The 21,311-nt window shown below is 41.6% G+C and overlaps 2 protein-coding genes across 3 annotated transcripts in view; one reads left to right on the top strand and one right to left on the bottom strand.

Moving 5' to 3' along the window:
* The window catches only part of NUSAP1 (nucleolar and spindle associated protein 1), a 31,800-nt gene extending 24,517 nt beyond the window's left edge, over positions 1 to 7,283 (bottom strand). Inside the window, exons 1-2 of the mRNA XM_082832990.1 lie at positions 7,130 to 7,283; positions 371 to 439 (exon numbers count right to left, since the gene is read on the bottom strand). Of these exons, the coding sequence (XP_082689116.1) occupies positions 371 to 439; positions 7,130 to 7,222 (162 nt within the window). The 5' untranslated portion in view covers positions 7,223 to 7,283. The remainder of the gene's footprint in view (positions 1 to 370; positions 440 to 7,129) is intronic.
* Positions 7,284 to 7,585: 302 nt separating this feature from the next.
* Positions 7,586 to 21,311, top strand: OIP5 (Opa interacting protein 5; the record flags this gene model as incomplete). 2 transcript variants are annotated; one of them, XM_082839906.1, is made up of 5 exons in its annotated part: positions 7,586 to 7,919; positions 8,150 to 8,216; positions 12,573 to 12,695; positions 16,156 to 16,237; positions 20,314 to 21,311. In XM_082839906.1, 5 exons carry the CDS (start codon positions 7,601 to 7,603, stop codon positions 20,407 to 20,409), a joined length of 687 nt encoding a protein of 228 aa, XP_082696032.1. In that variant the 3' UTR covers positions 20,410 to 21,311. The 2 variants fall into 2 exon arrangements, with proteins under 2 accessions (XP_082696032.1, XP_082696033.1); XM_082839907.1 differs by lacking the exon at positions 12,573 to 12,695 and having other exon boundaries at positions 7,601 to 7,919.

The raw sequence follows: 21,311 nt of genomic DNA, 5'->3' as shown, positions 1-21,311 counted from the left end.
GAAAATATGTTATTTCCATTTCAAAGACCAGGAAACTAAGAATAAATGATTTGAGTTTTCCAAGGTCACACATACAAAAAAGACAGAGCTGCTACTTAACTGGTTTTTCTGACTTCAAATCCAGTTCCCTCCCTATTCACACCATTTGGCATACATGTGGCAACTAGTAATTAATCTTTGCCTTTGTATGAGAACATCTTATTCAATAGATTACAGAGGCAGCTTTGTCATTTATAAGAATTATGAAAGGATTTACAATTACCAATGACAATCTCTTTGGTAACAGCATGTCTTAAGTCATTACCAACTGTGTTTATCATTTATTAACTGATTGTTTTGCTATTTAATAGGTGATGAAAATGTTACTTACCTGATTCTCATTTTCTTTTCTAGCTTCATTTTTAAGGTGGGCTTTTAAGGCTCTTAACAACTTGTCTGCCTGCAGAAAAGTTTAAAGACCTTATCAGTAGAGCCAAAAATCAAATAAGCACAAAAGATTCATTGAACATTTTCTCCTGTTCTTGTACTCATCAAATGTCATCCGGGCAGGCTGGGAGTAGGGTAACCAAGATAGAAGGGGTCCCTGTCCGCACAGATTTCACGGCAGAAGCCAGAGAGGAAAGTGGCAATTACGGCACAGTGGGGTAAATGCCCACATGAGGAAGCTCAGGTGTCGTGTGAGAACACAGGTGGGCTGGGCCACCAAAGCCTGGACCGCTAGGGTAGACTTCAGTAGGTAAGTGGACATGCCAGTCCTAAGACAAAGATGTGAGGTCACTAACTGCTGAGGCTGAAGGACAAATAGGAGAGAGTGGGACATAGGGAAAAGGGTAAAGAAATAGCATGGGAAGGTAAGAATGTGTGGAGTTTGAAGAACTAAAGTTTAGTGTGGGCTGAAGCAGGGAGCTGTTGGAGGGGATGGTGAGAGAGAATGTTGGGAAAGTGGGCCTGATCCTGCTAGGCCTACTAAGCCTCTAAAGAGTATGAACTTTACCCTCGGGGCAAAGGCAGTCTGCAGAGTTTGCAGCAGGGCCGTGGGTGACCAGTTTTGCATTACTCAGGATGATTACTCTGGCTGTATAATGTGCAGAATGCATTTGGTGAGGGCAAGATGGAAGACAGGGCAAGGGCCAGGAGGCTGTTGTAGGAAGCCAGAGACGACTTCGGCCTGAGCTAGAACGGGACTGAGGCCACATGGATGAATTAAAAACTTTCCTAGGAAGTAGAATCAGTGTGAATGTGAGGGTTGAGGAACAGGGAAATTTATCATGCCTAGGTTTCTGGCTTGGGCAGCTGGTGAAGCACGTGTGGAGGCGTGGGGGATCCTAAGATGGGGAAGGCCAAAGGCACCGCCTTAGGAGGATGACTACAGGTCCCCGGGGGAAGGGAACTCCTAGCTCCTCCTTCCACCACAGAACTGCCCTTTCCGTTCTTTCCTGAAAGAATACTAATCTGATGGGTTATGTTTTCCTGTGCTTTCAAAGCTCAAGCACATGGCTGGGTTCTCATTCCCTCCTCTTCCACCAGCCATACAGTTGAGAGCCAGAGAGTTTCTTCTCAAGGGGGGCCCAGCCACCAGGCTCGTCTCTTCTCTGCTCCTACCATTTACCATCAGCCATGTGTTCAGGTGAGAATGGCAGAGATCCCGATTTGGTTTGGGCTTCAGGGCACAGGAGATGCTGTGCTCAGGCTGTGAGTTTTACCAGAACACTGTGCATCAAGATATCAGGCACCACACCGGCTAGTAGTAATAAAGGAGAGACCTATTTTCTACTTGCTGTTGTTTCTTGAACCTCTCTTCGGGTCTTCTCTGGGAAGTGAGTGATTGGCAGGGCAGAATTTAGGCATTCTTGGTTCTTCTTTTTTTCTCCCTCAATCACTTTACAGAGGTATGACTGACATACAAACAGTTGTCGATATTTAATACATATAAATTGATATGCTGGGAGATCAATATACACTGTGAACCCATCATCACTGCCTTAAATGTATCACCTCCAAGTTTCCTACTGCCCGCTTTGGATTTTTTTTGGTGGTAAGAGCCTTTAACATAAGACCTAACCTCTTAGCAAATTTTAAAGTATTGTTAATCATAGGCTCTATGTTGTACAGATTTCTAGAACATCTTAAAATGCCATGAAAACCTCAAATATGCAACAGTGATGAAATGAAGGGCCTGTGGCAGAGCCAGGTGAGGGCATACAGCAGGAGGAATGATGGGGGGTGATGTTTGGGGGAGCTGAGCTGGAGGTGCCGATGTTAGCATCAGCACATTTTCATGCACTACCTCAACAACCTGTTCCAGGCACTGGAGAGACAGTGGTGAGCAAAACAGACAAGGTCTCTGCCCTCCAGGAACCTCTAAAGGTAGGCTACTGGGGAAACACCCTATTAACCAAGTAAGCAAAAATAAATGGTATGACATTAGGTGCTAGGAAGCAAAAACAAAACTGGAGGCTCAGGGTAGAGGCAGGGGAGGACAACCTGCGTTAGGATGGTCAGGAAAGGCCTCTCAGAGTTGGTGACTTTTGAGCTGAGATGTGAATGAGGCAGTAGGTGAAGATGCAGGGGAAGAGCATTCCCAGCAGAGGGAACACAAAGCCCAGAGATGGGCTGGTGAATTTGAAGGACAGAGAGAAGCCAGTGTGGGGGGCACAGTGAACACTGGGGTGAGTGGAGGGCAGGGAGACCAAAGAGGTGACCTGGGTCAAGAAGAGGGTAACCGGCCACAGCATGCAGTGTAGATTTCTTCCTTCTAACTAAAATTTTATTATAAAATTGTCGAGTCTACAGAAAAGTCAAAATAGTCTAGTAAACACTGATACTCCTCACGTAGATTCAGCAACCCTTAATATCGTCTCATATTTGCTTTCTTTCTCATTCATATGTATTTCTTGCCAAGCTGGTTGAAAATAAGTTCCAGACATCATGATACTTTACCACTAAATACATCAGCCACATCTCCTAAAAATAAGGGGATATTTTCCTACATAACCTCTAATGCATTACCTAGGAAAAGTAATAATTTTCTAATGTCCTTTGATACATAGCCTAAAATCAAATTTCCTCAATTGTCTCCAGTTTTAGCTTAAAAATTTTTTTCCCTCCAAATCGGGATCAACCCAAGATTCTCACATTACATTTGGAGAAGTTTGGATTTTATTTTAGGTGTGAGGAAAATTTGACGAGAACTGAGCAGAAAAATGACATATTCTAAGTTTCAACTATCACCCAACTACCAAGAGAATACTATTTTAAGGCAAGAGTAGAGGCAGGGAGACCAGCAGACAGCCTGAAGCAGTGGTCAAGAAAGGAGGGTGTCATGGCCCAGGTTTACAGCACTGGAGATGGCACACAGGCCAGATTTCAGGTGTATTGATACTGGGAGGAAGAGCTCACCAGGATGGATGGGTGTGGGCAGTGAAGGGAGGAATCAATCATTTACCGACACAGGGAATAGATCTTCATTGTTTTGACCTGATCATGCTGTTTACGATGCACTTAATTGCACAAGTCAGCAGATGAGAGGTCTTACTGAAGGTTTGGATTTGGGCGTCATTAGTTCCAGGTGAATCTAAAGTTCTGAGAATGAATAAGATCACCAAGGGAGAAGCACAATTAGAGAAAAGAAGGCCCAAGAGAGAACCCTGGGATACGCCACATTTAGAGATTTAGCAGAGGAAGAACTAGCAAAGGAGACTGGAAAGAAGTGCTAGCAAGGCAGGAGAAAACCAAATATCAAAGAAGTCTAGAAAAGGAAGTGGTCTGAGCAGAAGGGAGGGTTCAATCACGCCAAATGCTGCTGATGGGCAGGTGAAGACAGATAGAGATGGACCACAAGCTTTGCAAGGTGCAGGGCATGGTGGCCTCAAAAACATCAATTTCAGTAGAAAAGAACAGAGAAATTGGGCAGTAGATAAAAGACGTGGGTCAGGAGAGGGGTTTTGTTTCTTTTTTAAAAGATGGATGACATTAAGATTTGATTGGGCGCATTATGGAAATGAGCCAGCAGAGTGAGGGAAACTGATGGAGCGGAGAGGAATAACTGCAGGAGTGTAGCCTCAGAGCGGGGAATGGGATCTCCAGCACAAACAGCAAGGCTGCCCTTAGGCGCAGCCTTTTACCATAACATATAACAGGTGGAAGGCAAAGGATATGGGGACAGGTGGGTCTGGTAATGCAAAGATGAGGTAATTCTCAGTTTAATTGCATCTATGTTTCTATGATCTATGAGGCAAAGTCATCAAGTGATGGAAGGGCGTCAATCTAAGGTAAGAAGATATGAAATAACTGTCCTCAATAATGGGAAAATTAATGACTACCAAGGAAGTGTAGGAGAATCAAATAAATCATAAATTAAATTTATGGTCACATTTAAATTAAGTTCAGTCAATAAAGTTAGGGGATTTTCTCCAGCCAGGGTCAGAAGGTTAGTACAGGCAAGGATTAAGCACATAGCTTGTTTAATCAGGTGTGGAGTTTTGCCAGGTGGGGGAAGGGAGCTGCAAGAAGGTAGAAATAGTGGTAGTTTTATAATTGAAGCTTGCAAGAGTGAGAAAAGGACCCTGGCCGTACAATAAATCTTAGTAACTGACTCCTTCATTTTGCCTTACCATTAAGAGTAGTGTCTCACTATTATATATAGAATGGATAAACAACAAGGTCCTACTGTATAGCACAGGGAACTATGTTCAGTATCCTATGATAAACTATAATGAAAAAGAATATGAAAAAGAATATATATATATGTATAACTGACTCACTTTGCTATACAGCAGAAATTAACACAACATTGTAAATCATCTATACTTCAATAAAATTTTTTTTAAAAAAGAGTAGTGTCTCAAAAGAAAGTTAATATTTTCTCTTCTAAATTTATTTTGAATTTTGTCATACTGGTGAAATTTACTTAAATCTTATTCTGTTAAGTTTTTTAAAAAATCAAATCTTGATAATTTCTTAGAACAATTTATTCAATTTTTTTGCTATGCACTTAGAATTTTAAAAAGGCAATTGATTTAACGAGCTCTTAAGCTGTACCAACTGTAACTTAAAACATTTTAATTATGGAAGATTTCAAATGTGTACAATGAACCCCCATGTATCTATCACCCAGTTTCAACAGTTATCAACATTGTGCTGTTCTTACTTCATCTAGTTCCCCCTCTTTTTCCTGGAGTATTTTATAGCAGATCCCAGGCATCATAACATTCTACCTATAAATATTTGGCTAAGAGGTAAGGACTTTAAAAAAAAAAAAAGAAGCATAACCATAATACCACCATCATATGCAACAAAATTAACAATACCTTAATATAATTTAATACCTAGTCCAAGTTTAATTTTCTCCCATCATCTCAAAGGTGTCTTTTTGTAGTTGGTTATTAGAAGGCCTCGTATAGTCAAATTTGTCTGGGAAAGAGCACCTCTAACAGATATTTGTTGACACCTACTATGCATCAGATGCTGTATGCTAGGCAAGCAATGAGGTCTGTAGTGACACAAAATACTGTACTACACCACTTATATGAAAACAGGTGATTAAATGGCTATCCCAATCAGGTTCCTCAAGAGACAATGATAGGTGGGACTTTCAGAAGAAGATCGAAGTTGCAACAGTTCTTCAGAGATCTAAAAGGTTGTGGGGCCTTCATGTTAGACAGAGCGCCGAACTCAAGTAGGAAACCTCCATAGTAACTCTTCACAAAGGAGTTACCCTCTGGTGCATTGTTCCAGTGCTCCCAAGAAGCGGTGTAAATAGTAGCTCTGAATAAGTATCCAACGCCTCCCAAATAAAATGTACTGCACTTAGCGCTGTAAAGACTTCCAAGGTGGATGGATGAGATCCCTGTTCAAGGAACTTAACGTTTAGTAGAGAACGTATCTACACAAATAACCACAGTGCCAGGTGGAAGCCTGCAAGTGCTCAGAAAAAGTACTTGAAATTATACGGCCTTAAAGGCGCAGAGGGTTCCTAGGATCACTCGGGTGGTAAACCTGTGACCAAGGGAATGAAGAGGAGGGGACGAGGTGCCAGGTCAGTGATGACATTTCAGTTGGACTGTGACGAGTAATTGGAAATTATTCATGCAGATAAAGAAGAGGGAGAAAGAAGGGGATTTGAGGCCAAAGGATTAAAATTAGCAAAGGCAGAAAGATGGACAAAGGTGCCAAGTGTTAAGGCACCAGGACAGTCTGGATGCTGCACTGGATAAAAGATTCCAGCCAGATTGCAAAAAAAAATTTAAGAGATTTAAACCAAGGAATTAAGATTTTGTTTATGAAGTATTGAGGAGCCATTAAATACTATAGCTCAGAAATATCTCCAAAGATAGCCCTTTATCATTCAGCCCCAACAGGTGCATGGGCCCTGATTATTTTGTTTAAACCACTTAAAAACATCTGTGAGGACTGATTTAGGTGTTCACTCCGTGTAAATACCACAGCTTGCAGAACAAAACTCCAGGGTACACGTTAATATGATGTGGGAAAATAAAATATAGAGAACCCGAATCCTGAATTGAACCCTTACATTTTCCCCCAAACGTTTTGAAGTCTCAAAGACCTCACCGGTTTTGAACAGAACACTACCACAATAGTGATCAATAGAGGAACGATCCGACTAAATCAGGGCTGAGTTGTAAAAACTTATCCACGGGGGAGGTCCCCTAAAAGTCATCCTTTCTTCCAGGTCCCCCATTTAAGTAGCAGATTTGGGGCGCTGTTACAATTTACAGAAATGTTAGCTGTTTGGAGTTTTCCAAAAGCCAAGGCAATTATTTCCGCGACTGCCTAACAATCGGCATTTAGATGCAGCATTCCTTTAGCTCTCTGGGCCTGCGTTTCCTAACTGATGTCCTGGTATAACTGAGTACTTCCAATAAAACGAAACCAAACAAACCCTTTTGGAGTCGGTGTCTTTGTGAGTTCCCAGGAAAGTCAGCCTCAACATAAGGTGAAAACTATGGCTCCCTCTCGGTTTTGCAGAGTTAGTGGGACCCTTCTGTGAACCAAATCTACCGCCCCAGGGCCGGGACAGCAGCCTCAGCCTTTGGAATTCCCGCTCGGTCCCCTCCCACCGCGTCTCGTAGAGGCCGCTCGTCCTACCCACCCGCCACTTGCCTCGTACCCTCAGGTTAGCCCGGAGGCCCAGACTCTTGGCCAAGTTCTGCAGGTCACTGTACTTGAAGGAGTCCAGCTCCTCCAGGGAGGGGACGGTCATGGCGAACTGCAATCCAGGCGACCACGCAGAGGATCGGTCCTCCACTCCCAAAAACGCCGTTCAAAACTCTTGCGCCGCTCTAAGCGTTGACCAAACAGAACGTTACAGAGTTTAAATTGAGAAAGCTGCACTTCCATTGGTTAAAAATGCCTCAAAGGCGGGGTCTCCTGGTGTTGACCAATAGAAAGGCTGACTTCCCCTCCACCAGACGCACGTTCTTCACCCTCCCTCACCAACACGAAAGCGCCAAACGGCGTGTCCAGGCAACGAGTGCGCGGCAGAGCCCCACCCGGCTCACGTTGTCCAATGAGGACCCAGGAACCAAGCTTGGGGCGGGGCACGGTGCGTCTTTGAAACTGAGGCGCCGGCTGCAGGAAGATGGCGGCTAGGCCGCGGAGGCATCGCTCGCGCTTTGCAAAGCAGCCGCGGGGTGACTTTTGTGATGGCGCTAAGAAGACGATTGATGAACCTTCTCTTACGACATCCATGGAGTGGGACACGCAGGTGGTGAAAGGGTCTTCGCCACTCGGCCCCGCCGGGCTGGGGCCGGAGGAGCCGTCCGGCCCGCGGCTGCCATGGTGGCTGCAGCCCGAGAGATGCGCTGTGTTCCAGTGTGCGCAGTGCCACGTCGTGCTCGCTGACTCTGTGCACCTCGCCTGGGACCTGTCGCGGTCCCTTGCAGCCGTGGTCTTCTCCAGTGAGTGGGCACGGCGTCTGGGAAGCGTTGCCGCTTTCTTACTGGGTGGCTGGGAGCCGGCTGGGAGGAAAGCGGGATGAAAATTTGGAAGGAAATTAACTCCATTGCCAGGGGTCGGGGGCGAATCACTTTTCATGATTTTTGTGGCCATGATGAGTCTTTCTGGAGGGGAGAGTTTTTCCCTTCAATGCCTCACAGGTAGTCTTTCTGACCCGTGTTTGTCTTCCTAGGAGTCACAAATAATGTAGTTTTGGAGGCTCCCTTCCTAGTTGGCATTGACGGTTCGCTCAAAGGCAGGTACGTACTGAGAATTGCAGATAGATCTCTAGTCATTCCCTGACTTAATGAGACTGAGGAGCGTGGAACCGACTTGTACGAGGAGAAAATAGTTTATTCCTATCTTGCACTAGAATAAAAGTCTGTTTTATCCATACAATGTATTGGAAGGATGCTCCCTTTACCTGAGTCTTGTACGAACTTGATGTATTAATGAAATGGAAAAGATATTTGCGTGAGGGTTTTAAGGTCTTTCTGAGGGCCACATCTCCCTAGTGGGTTGTGCAAGTGAAGTGAGTTTAAGAAAGTTATGTCTAGTAGGGGAAAAAGAAGAAAATTACCTTTAAGTGTATAGTGAGAATCACTTACCATAAACTACAATCCTTTGACATAACTAGGAATTACAAGTTTTCATTTAACCTGGAATTTGTAATAAGTTATGGCAGGACTAATTCTGCTGTAACCTGGGGAAAAACACAGTTGAAAGTTCCTTGAATATTGCCTGGTAAACTTTGCATCTTGACTGTAGTGTGATTTACAAGTAACAACAAAGTACTCAGTTTAATTCAGTAGTACAAAGCTACTCAATTTTCAGTGTTGGTTTTAACAGCAAGACAATTCATTCTGACCACAGTTTGGTTCAATTTTAATGTTAAATAGAGTTCGTATAGGAATTCGTAGTTGCTGTACTCAGTAATCAGGAAGAGTTCTGCAGCTCCTCTTTCCTAACTGAAAGACACTCCCTATCCTTGCAGGAGTGTCCTCTTCCCACCCAAAGGAAACAGAGAGGGAAGGAGTGATGGCCTGCTTGGAACTGGTTCATTTGGGGCCAGAGGCAGAAGCTCTCTGAATATCTTCTTAGAGGGAAGCACATCTAGCTAGACCTGTGCTGTCCCGTACTGTAGCCACTAGCCACATGGTGGCTATTGAGCACTTAAAAGGTGGCCATTCTGAATTGAAGTATGCTGTGAGTGCAAAATACACACCAGATTTTGAAAACTTGGCCCCAAACATTGAATAATTTAAAAGTACTGATTACATAGGTTTTTTTTTTTTTTTTTTTGGTTTTTGGCCACGCTGCACAGCTGTGGGAATCTTAGTTCCCAGACCAGGGATCAAACCCAGGCCCAGGGCAGTGAAAGTGCTGAGTCTTAACCACTGGACCCTCAGGGAATTCCCTTGATGACGATGTTTTTGAATATTGGGTAGCATAAAATATATTAAAACTAATTTTACCTGTTTCTTTTACTTTTTTTTTGAAGCTAAACTAATAGAAGGTGTAAAATTACTTATGTGGCTTGCATTCTTAATAGACAGTACAGATCTAGATGGTTTATAAAACACTGGACAGAAAGTTCCATGTGTTTGGAATAAGGAGAGCTGTGGGACTCAGCAAGAAGAGATTTATTGTCAGGAATTGGCTCACTAGATTATGGAGGATGAGAAGTCCCAAGAGACAAGGTTGATTAAACTGGAGACACAGGAGAGCCAGAGGTTTAGTTCTAGTCCAAGTCCACAGGCCTGAGATCCATGAGCCAAAGGTGTAAGTTCCAGTACAAAAGCCAACAGGCTCCAAACCCAGGAAGAGCTGAACGTTTCAGTTCAAGTTCAAAGGCAGGAAAAAAGGATCAGTGTTGCAACTCAAGGCAGTCAGGCAAGAGGAGTTCCCCTTTTTCATGAGAGGGCCAGCCTTTTTGTTCTGTTCAGGTCTTCAACTGATTAGATGAGGGTCACCCACGATAAGGAGGGCAAACTGCTTTACTCAGTCTACTGATTCAAAGATTACTCTCATTCAAAAACATCCCCATAAACACATTCAGAATAACATTTGACCAAATAACTGGGCACCCTTTGGCTCAGTCAAGCTGGCACACAAATTTAATCATTACGTGTTAACCTGGCATCCACATGCATCTCCTAAACCCATACATAATCTCCAAATAAAGACAATAACAAGGTCGTAATTCTTCCTAACATGTTACAGCTATCTTGCATACAACTAAAAACGCACTAAACCCTCCTCCAGAAAAGGAGATAAAGTCCTTAAGTGATACTTACTTTTCTCCTTGATATCTCATAGCTTAAATACTATGATGTAAAATTAATACTTAAATACTATAATAAAAAGTCAGTACATCTTATGTTACATAAGGGAAAAGAAAGGGAAGAAAACATAAACACACATATACATGTAAACCTATTTATAACAAAATGAGGAGATATTCATGACAATTACATTCCTGTAACTGGTCACATGGTCATAGCTGGTATTTATAACTACCCTCTTCCACTACCCATTCTGTATTCCTTTTGCCTTCATCAGGCACTCAGATGATCATAGTTCTTTACCTGGTGTGATGCAAACCTTCATTCCTGGGCCATTAGCAGACTAATATTCAGTGAAATATGTTATATGTTACATGCTAAGCATAATTTTGGGATCTCTTTACATTTTGCTCTGTGCCATTTATTTTTTTAAAGACATTTTAAAAATTATTTATTTATTGTCTGCATTGGGTCTTGGTTGCTGCGTGCGGGCTTTCTCTAGTTGCGACGAGCGGGGGCTACTCTTTGTTGCAGCGCACGGGCTTCTCATTGTGGTGGTTTCTCTTTGTTGCAGAGCACAGGCTCTAGGCATGCGGGCTTCAGTAGTTGTGGCATGTGGGCTCAGTAGTTGTAGCTTGCAGGCTCTAGAGTGCAGGCTCAGTAGTTGTGGCGCATGGGCTTAGTTGCTCCACGGCATGTGGGATCTTCCCGGACCAGGGAACAAACCTGTGTCCCCTGCATTGGCAGGCAGGTTCTTAACCACTGCGCCACCAGGGAAGTCCCAGCTCTGTGCCATTTATTAGTTTCTACAGACATTTGTCTATAGGTACTGTGGTTTGTCTGATATAATTAATTCCTACTTAGGAATTAATAAAAATGCAACTTTATTTCATGGCTTGCTTTTTGGTAATGTAGTCACAAAAATACAGTACTGCATGTGTGGTGTGGGACTTCATTTACCAGTAAATTTATATTTTGTTGCTTGGTCTTTAGTGTCCATTGACATGAATCTATTTTTAGCCATGCAATTATTATACTTTATTAGTACTCATTTACTGCATATAGTATGTTTATATAGGTAATTTTTTTCCCTTACTAAACCACTCTAAATTGCTTTCAGTATATGAATGATGAAACAGTTAATTTTTTCTTAAATATTTTTTGTAATATTTGGATTTGTCTTATATACCAGAAAATAAGGTTAAGTGACTTACCTACATGGTGTAACTAGAACTAAAATCCATGTTTCCTGATTCCTCATCCAGTAATCTTTCAAAGGATAAAGGAAAATAAAATAGCTTGCTAGGACAATATGATTTATTTTCTTTCTTTTGCATTTTATCTGGGTAATTTTTTAATTTTTTGTTATATCTGCAAAAACAAAACAAAACCTGATTTGAGTTCTATTAATAAATTGCTTAATAAGCCCTAATCGATTTGATTGTTTTACTTTAACTGGAAATTGGCTTAATGGTAGCTAATTTATATGGTCATGTGTAGTTTTATATGTTTAAATTTTTTTTGTTTAAATAAATTTATTTATTTATGGCTGCATTGGGTCTTCATTGCTGCCCGCGGGCTTTCTCTAGTTGTGGCGAGCGGGGGCTACCCTTCATTGCTAGGCACAGGCTTCTCAGTGAGGTGGCTTCTCTTTGTTGCAGAGCACAGGCTCTATGTATGCGGGCTTCAGTAGCTGCAGCACGCGAGCTCAGTAGTTGTGGCTTACGGGCTTAGTTGCTCCGCAGCATGTGGGATCTTCCCGGACCAGGGTTCGAACCTGTGTCCCCTGCCTTGGCAGGTGGATTCTTAACCACTGTGCCACCAGGGAGGTCCCTGTTTAAATGTTAATCTGATTTGTTAGCTCTTTTTCTGCTTTCAGATATAAATTACTTCAGTGAAATGACAGTTACATATCACATGATTGCTTTTGTGGCCAGAATCCACAAGGGTATCTATAATCTGAGTTAACCTTTCTTTTTTTTTTTTTTTTTTTTGTGGTACGCGGGCCTCTTACTGTTGTGGTCTCTCCCGTTGCGGAGCACAGGCTCCGGATGCGCAGGCTCAGCGGCCATGGCTCACGGGCCCAGCCGCTCCGCGGCATGTGGGATCTTCCCAGACCGGGGCACGAACCCGTGTCCCCTGCATCGGCAGGGGGACTCTCAACCACTAGGCCACCAGGGAAGCCCTTGAGTTAACCTTTCTTGAATGTGACATTTCCTCATTCTCATTCCTATTATAGCCTATTTTTTAGGAATGAGTCCATAACATGAGTTATTTTGTATTTGTTCTCTGATTTTCTTTCTTAACCCAAATCCTGTTTTTTCCTCCCAGCACGTACAACCTTTTATTCTGTAGTTCCTGTGAGATTCCCATTGGTTTCCATCTGTATTCTACTCATGCTGCCCTTGCTGCCTTGAGAGGTCACTTCTGCCTTTCCACTGACAAAATGGTGTGGTAAGTAGACTTAGATATTCTTTATCAAATAAATTTTAAAACGTCTTCCAGAAAAGGCAGAATGTTTGTACCAGAGAAGATGCTAAAGCCAGGTACTGTTTCTTACAAAAAAGATGGCAATGGGACCAAAACATAGTCTTATAACATTATGATCATTTTGGATGTCTCATAAGCATACCATGTGTTTATAATCATACCATGGAATAACTGAGAGAATATTCTTTCATTCCAAGAACTTTTGGAAGGTAAGTTTTTGCAAAGTAATGCTGTAGTAGACACTTTTGGGGTTTGTGCCTAGCCCCTGTCTCCCTCCCATAGTGTGGGACTTTGTGGCCACATTTGTTATCCTGTGTGATACCACTCCCAGGTGATGGGATCAGGAATAGACCTGACCTAAGCTAAGCCAATCAGGCTTTTTACCCTAAGAATTTGAAATAAAGACCCAGAGACATTGGTCATCTGTAGATGGAACTGGTGCTGAAGTTGGGAAGTGAAAGCTGTAGGTTTAGGGTAGATATTTTCTATGTCATGCATGTAAATGCAGAGAAATTTTGTCTACAGAAAAAGAAGAATGAAGCAGATACACAAAGAAAAGTAAAAAATAATGACCATGTGGCCTCATAAAGTCAGAAAAAGTTCCCTATTGTTTGTTCCTTCTCATGAATTACTTTGGATATTTCTTATCTTTCTAAATATAAATTCTACTTTTTACTTAAGCTTTTCTGTTATTGCAACAAACTGAAACATCCATCAAAGTCTCTTCTTGATTATTAGAAACAAAAACAGCCATTGATGACCTAGTTTGTGTCAGGTATTATACTATGCTTACCTCACTGAGTTTTTGTGTTTTGGTTTTTTTTCCCTTACTGAGTTCTTAATGTAAGAAAACTGGGGCTTGGAGATGTGGAGGAGCTGAGAATTGAGTCCATGTCTTAACTCCAAAGCTTAATTTCCATTCATAAAACAGAAAGTTTCCTTTTGCTCATTTAATGCGCTTAGATGGGTGTTTCTAGCTGAGCTATGGACAACAAGAGCAATAAAATTTATAAATAGGGGGGACTTCCCTGGTGGTCCAGTGGTTAAGAATCCACCTTCCAGTGCAGGGGACGCAGGTTCGATTCCTGGTCAGGGAACTAAGATCCCACATGCCACAGGGCAACTAAGCCTGCGTGCTGCAACTACTGAGACCATGCACTCTGGAGTCCAAGCGCCACAACTAGAGAGAAGCCTGCGTGCTGCAACAAAGAGTTCGCGTGTCGCAACTAAGACCCGACACAGCCACATAAATAAATAAATATTTTTTAAAAAAACTTATAAATAGGGGACTTCCCTGATGGTCCAGTGGTTAAGACTCCGTAAAAACAAACAACCTTAAAAATAAAGCCCATCCTTTGCCATGAGGTTGTTCAGTGCGCATTAGGTACACTATTTGTTCTTCGATGCCAATTTTCTTTTTTTTAAACATTTATTTATTTATTTATTTGGCTAAACTTGGTCTTAGTTGCGGCACACGTGTGGATGGTTGTGGCGTGCAGGATCTTTAGTTGCGGCGTGCGGGATTTAGTTCCCTGACCAGGGATTGAACCACGGGCCCCCTGCATTGGGAGTGTGGAGTCTTAACCGGGGACCACCAGGGAAGTCCCTCAATGCTGATTTTCAACAGGATATGTGTACTTGAGATGGATTGATATTTTACTTTCAATTTCTAGTTCATTCTTAAATAATTTCTATTTAGAATTAAGTTTAAAGACACAGGGAAAAGTATCTCTAAATGTGTGCTATTCGTAACCTCGAATCTTTTTTAGAAACAGTTTTTAAGTAATTATTCCAGCCAACCTGTAATTGAGTTTTTGCTTAGGGAAATAAGCTTTTAGTAACAACAATTTTTAATATAAATTTGAAAAGCATTATGAGATTTTTAAGTAATTTCTTAATCAAAATGAGGAACTGGACTCAAAGGTCAGTATATTCTTTCTGATTAAGTAGAAATTAGGGAACTTCCCTGGTGGCGCAGTGGTTAAGAATCCACCTGCCAATGTGGGCGATATAGGTTTGAACCCTGGTCCGAGAAGATCCCACATGCCGCAGAGCAACTAAGCCCGTGCACCTAGAGCCTGTGCTCCGCAACAAGAGAAGCTACTGTAATGAGAAGCCCGTGCACCACAATGAAGAGTAGTCTCCACTCGCCACAACTAGAGAAAGCCCCGCACGCAGCAACGAAGACCCAACTCAGTCAATAAATAAAATTAAATTTAAAAAAAAAAAAGGGAAAGTATAGGTAGCATGAGTCTGGGAATATGATAAATCTATGTCTGTGTGTATCAGAATGAATTTGGTTGCTAGTTACAGAAAACCAAAGAGTGGCTTTAACAAGTACAGGGTGGGGCAGTTGGCCACTCCAGGATTGTTCTAGTCGCTCAGCCATGACAGGGCTCTGGGTCAGCATCTCTGGTCCTCTTGGATGCTGCAAGTATAAGCATTACATCCATAAATAGTAGCATCCAAAACTGGAAGAAAAAGGATATGGTAAGTGTGGGAACACAAGGAATGGTCTCTTTATCAGCAAAAATTTCCTTATCATTGGCAGAACTATGTCACATGGTTGCCTTAAGCTGGGAAAGCAAATATGTGACAGTAGGGAATAAGATTGCCACAGTTGGCCCAGAACAGTTATGATTCATCTTTTAGGACTGGACACACTGCTGCCCTAAACAAATTCTGGGTTCTGTTAGCAACAAAAACTTGAGGAATGGCTCTGGGGTAGGCCACCAACAGTATTTGTCACAACTGTGGTTACTTTTCTTCTGTGCTACACCATCTACTGGTAGAGTTATGAGGCTTATACTTATCACAGTTATTCATATGACCCTGGTTTTTTGTCTTTAGTTTGTCCTAGGATAATTTTAAATCATGTATTCTGGGCTGGCAAGGGGTGAGATGAGGCACAGGGTCTCTCTGATGACTTATTTTTTTAATATGTAAAAAATTATATACTTTTTTGCGTTATTTTTGGCTGCGTTGGGTCTTCATTGCTGCGCGTGGGCCTTCTCTAGTTGCGGCCAGCGGGGGCTTCTCATTGCAATGGCTTCTCTTTGTTGTGGAGCATGGGCTCCAGTAGTTGTGGCATGTGGGCTCAGTAGTTGTGGCTCTCAGGCTCTAGAGTGCAGGCTCAGTAGTTGTGGTGCACAGGCTTAGTTGCTCTGAGGCATGTGGGATCTTCTCAGACCAGGGATCGAACCCATGTCCCTTGCATTGGCAGGCGAATTCTTAACCACTGTACCACCAGGGAAGTCCCTCTGATGACTTATTGAGAATACTTTTCCTACAAAATACATTATGAATCTTGAAATGGAAATAAGCAATAAGGCAATCTTTGCTTGACAGATATTGCAAGTTTGGTTCCTTGATAATTATAACTGTGGTATGGTACTAATATTTTCTCTCTATATTTTCTATTTAGCTACCTCTTAAAAACAAAAGCCATAGTAAACGCATCTGAGATGGATATTCACAACGTATCTCTACCAGAAAAAGTTGCAGAGGTAAAATTTCATGATGGTTGTGTGTTTCCTTTAATATAGGCAATTCCTAATTATCTGTACCCGTGAATTTAGGGGCAGTGAAATGGTGAATACGCCAGTAATTCTTTATACCTGGTTTGGCATTCCTTATTGAATTTGTGACACAAAGCAAAATAGTAAAGCCATATTGTCAAGTCTGGTTCAGGAGGAGGTGGAGAGCTGCTGAGCTCCACATTCCTATTCCTCCTCTCTACTGGGTATGGACACCATCATCCTTCATAGGTCTTTCCTCTTTGCAAGCACCTCATGCTTAGATAGCTTGGAGGAGAAAGAGTGCTGAAACCATCATTAAGAATTCTTACTTAAATGGGCTTTACTAGCGTTTCATGGTTTCCAGTTGAAGAAAGAAACTTTGTTTCAGTAGCTTGCTGGCTTATTCTTAGTGGAAATTTGGCTATAACTTTACTACCGTGGGAAGAACAACCTTAGAATTTACTGTTGGTTTTGTTTTTAGCACTGTTAATAGTTTATTCCTCGGTAATTACACATTTAGTAACCAGGGCATTTACTTTTCAAAGTTTAAGTAACTTTTAGGACAGGGGAACAGTGACTTTTTTTTTCTTTTTTTGCATAATTAACTAAGCTCATGAAACCATGCTCTAAGTCAGGAATTCGCAAACTTTTTCTGTAAAGGACCAGACGACAAATGTCTTAAGCTAGACCATTCAGTCTCTACTATTCATCTCTGCTATTGTAGTGCAAAAGCAGCCATAGATGGTATATAAACACATGGATATAGCTTTGTAGCAATAAAACATTATTAAAACAAATGGGCAGCAGGCTATCCTGCAGTCCATAGTTCGCCTACCCTTGCTCTGAGCAACTAAGTTGATGAGCAGGGTCAATAAATACTGTGGTTAGAAATAATTTGTATGGGAGATAACATTTAGAATGGTGGCCTGAGGAGCTGCATGGACCCCTCCCCAACAAAACAGCCATAACCAAAGAAAATTATAAAGAAAACAGCCATCTTAAGTCTGTGGAAATTTTCCTCAAGGCTTAAAGCAAATGAAGAGATATTTATTGAAGAAAATCTACTAAACCTTGGTAAGAGCAGTGAAAACCTGTGGCATTTGAGCCACAACCTACTCCCTCCCTCCCTTGCCCCTCCAGCTCAGAGGGAGGGAGGCTCCATCTGGGCGAACGCAGCCAAGAGCACAGAGATCCTTTTCCCCTAGCTCTCAGTTTAGGGCTGTGGTATCTTCCCAGGAGGGGCAGGCTACCAGCATTTCTCATCAGAAGCTCTATTCTAGGCAAGAACAGCCATTTGTAGTGTGCAAGTTCTACCACTGGCACAACAGGCTAAGAGTACTAGGAACCCAGTCACTTTTGTCCCAGATTGCTTGTAGGGCAGAAGCTTCATGCGACAGATGCAAGCAGAGAAGACCAGAAGCTACTGCCTCTGCCCAGCACCCTGCTGGTAAAGCAGGGGTGTTACTCTGAGAGACACTATCCCACCCCAGCTTGGGAGCCCATATTAAGAGGTAGATTGTAAAAAAAGAGCTCTGAAGCTTTCCTAAGGGAACTAACTTTATTTGGAACAGGGTGTGGGGATATTCAAGTCTAAGGATTCTACCCAAAACAATGGAGATTTTGGTGGTGAGCAATTAAGAGGAAGCTAATAGTCCATATGAACAATAAGCTAAACCATGGACAAGTTAGAAATTTATAAGAGAAAATCAGGGAAACAGACAGCTAAAATAAGAGCCCTCCTGGGGTTGGAACAAAAGAAGACTGGCCTTAAAGACTACCCCTGTATAAATGGGTCTGATTTTAATTGGATTAGACTGTGGAGCAATTTATGTCCCAGGGCACTGTCAAAATAGAGCAGTCAGCCAGAAATTAGTGAAGGCTAATAGCTGGGTGTGATATCAACAAAGGCATCCAGTTTACACAGAGCTCAGGGAAAAAGAGTCAAAGAAGGCCCTGCTAAATCCACTGTCATCCCAGGGTGACTGCACATTTCCAAGGCTGTGTCCTCCGAAGAGTGACATCAGAAGCTGCACACTGTGAGGGAAATAGACATCAGTGAAATAGTCAAGCCAACTACTAAACAGATAAGCAAAAAATAACCACTACAAGCCAGGACATGGGGTGGAGGTAGGGGGATGTTTAATATTCCAAGTTGCTTTAATATGTTATCTAAAATGTCTGGTTTTCAATAAAAATTAGGAGACATGCAAAGAAAAGTATGACCCATACACAGGATAAAATACAGGCATCAGAAACTGTTTGAAAAGGCCCAGATGTTGGGACTTAGCAGACACAGCCTTCAAAGCAGCAATTAAAAGTATTTGCAAAAGGGGCTTCCCTATTGGTGCAGTGGTTAAGAATCTGCCTGCCAATGCAGGGGACACGAGTTTGAACCCTGGTCCAGGAAGATCCCACATGCTGCGAAGCAACTAAGCCCGTGTGCCACAACTATTGAGCCTGTGCTCTAGAGCCCGTGAGCCACGACTACTGAAGCCCATGTGCCTAGAGCCCATGCTCTGCAACGAGAAGCCACCGCAGTAAGAAGCCTGCGCACTGCAACAAAGAGTAGCCCCCCGCTTCACCGCAACTAGTGAAAGCCCGCGTGCACAGCAACGAAGACCCAACGCAGCCAAAGATTAAAAAATAATAATAAATTTTTTAAAAAGGGCTTAAAAAACAAACAACACCTAAATGGAAATCCTGGAGTTGAAATACAATCAACAAGAGAACAAACGTATGGACAGCAAGGGGGGAAAGTGGCGGCGGCAGGTGATGATGGTGGTGTGATGAATTGGGAGATTGGGATTGAAGTGTATACACTGATGTGTATAAAATTGATGACTAATAAGACCTGCTGTATAAAAAAATAAGTAAAATAAAAAAAAACACAAAAGTACAATCAACAACTGAAATGAAAAATTCACCAGAGAGGCTCAACAGATCTGAATTGGGCAAAGAGTCAGCGAACTTGGAGATAGACTGATGAGATTTGCAATCTGAAGAAGAAAGAAAAAAAAAAGAATGAAGAAAAATTAACTGAGTCTAAGAGACCTGTTGGACACCATCAAGCACACCTAAATATGCTTTGGTAATCGGAGTACAAAAGGGAAAGATAAAGTAGAAAAAATGTTCAAGGAAATAATGGTTGAAAACTTCCCAAATCTGATAAAAGACAATCTACATGTCTATAAGCTCAACAAGCACAGGTAGGATAAATGCAGAGAGAACTGTACCCCAACACATAGTAAAAATGTTGAATGCTAAAGACTGAAGAAAAATCTTTAAGAAAAATGATTCATTGTGTCCAAGAGCACCCAAATAAGATTAATGGGCTCTAGAGTGACCTGTTCAAGCAAAATTTCCTGATGAATTTTGTGTATTCTTGTATCTTGTATCATAAAAAGTAGATTTTGTGCTATGCAAATTATGGCAGAAATATCTTTTTTTTTTTTTTTTTTTTTTACTTCAACAGACGACTTATCCATGATAACTTTGTGAGTCTGAGTACAGGTTGTATTTTGAGTAACACTAAGTTTGGTTCTAAGTATAGCTATTCTAAGCTGAAAAAACTATTGAAAATTAGCTACCACAAACATCTGTTCTAAATCTGACAACCAGAGCTACTCTTGAAGGTGATTAGCAGAATATTAAAGACAGACATTTGAACAAAGAATTAGAAAAAAAAAAATTCTTGCTACTGGAAAAAAAAGCGAAAGCCTGATTAATGCTTCTGTTTCAAGCTTTCTTATCCCCCTTTATTCTTGTCTTCCTCCCCAGGTTTTGGAGTTATCACCAAACTGGTGATAAGGGCTAGGAAGGATGGAGACTAGAAGCAGTGATGCTCAGCAGTGGCTGGTCTTTTTCCACATGAAACTTTTTATCTGTCACCTTATTGTGCTCTAGGTTTGTTGTATAAAGTTCTTTCAGAAATAGAACAGATGTCCTTTTGAAATGTGTTGCAGTATTGCCAGCTCCCAATCACTAGCTTAAGTCTGAAGTGGCTTCTAGAACCAGCAGATTGAGAGTTTAAGATTCCCTGATAATCTATGTATTTCTCTTCCCAGCTGAAAGAGAAGATAATGTTAACACATACTCACTTAAATTCACTCATCAAGATTCTGAAGGAAGGGACTCCTGACCAGTCCAAGCCAACAAACTGATCCAGAATCAAAGCTTGAGTATCATGTTCAGGCCTTATTGCTGTCTTCAACAACAGGTGCTGTTTGATCACTTCTCAAGAAAGTTCAGTTTCAAGGATGAATGGGAAATGTGGTTTATTGTTTACCTCTAGACTGATTTTCCAAGTGATTTGTGAAGCTGTTTCTGGAAGATGAGAAACTAAGGAGACTTCTGTCCAGGTTTCATAGTTATCTGTCTTAAGAATTTATTTTAGCTTCTTATCAATTTCATAATATTTATTTCGGAAAACATTTTGACTGCAAATTTAGGGATTAAGAGGCAATATCCCATGAGTGCTCTGATCTAAAAGGATGCATGTTTGGCCTGAAAATAGCGTTGTACTTATGTTGACTATTATTCCTACATGGAGCAACTGTCATGAATACTGAGAAATCATTTTTTTCTTATGTGAAATACGGGTACATACATTTTCTGTAGGTTATGTTCAGTAAGTTAACTGCATAATATATATTTATCGTTCCCTTTTCTGTTGTAAACTGAGCTTAACAGGATGATAATGAAAGGAATGATAAAAACATCAAACATTTACCAAAATGCTGCTTTCTTTTATTTTGCTTTATGTAGCACTGTGGCTCAGTAGCTCATCATATTATTCATTTAATAAATATTTATAAAGTATTATGCTAGCTGCTGGGGATGAAAGATAAGCAAAAACAGCTACTCTGTATCCTCAGTTTATAATCTAGTCAAGAGATGGGACACTCAACCCCATGAAGACATTTAAAATTACAACTGTAGTAAGGGTTCTGAAGAAAAGGGACATAGAGATATAAGCACATATAGCAAGTAACTGACCTGGTTTGGGGGTCAGGTAAGACCTCTCTGTGGGAGTAATGTTTCAGCAGTGGTCTGAAAGATGAGT

Source organism: Leucopleurus acutus (assembly GCF_964270905.1).
Source record: "Leucopleurus acutus genome assembly, chromosome: 1".
Taxonomy (NCBI): domain Eukaryota; kingdom Metazoa; phylum Chordata; class Mammalia; order Artiodactyla; family Delphinidae; genus Leucopleurus; species Leucopleurus acutus.
Note: the sequence above shows the minus strand (reverse complement) of the source record. Positions and strands in the feature narration are given on the sequence as shown.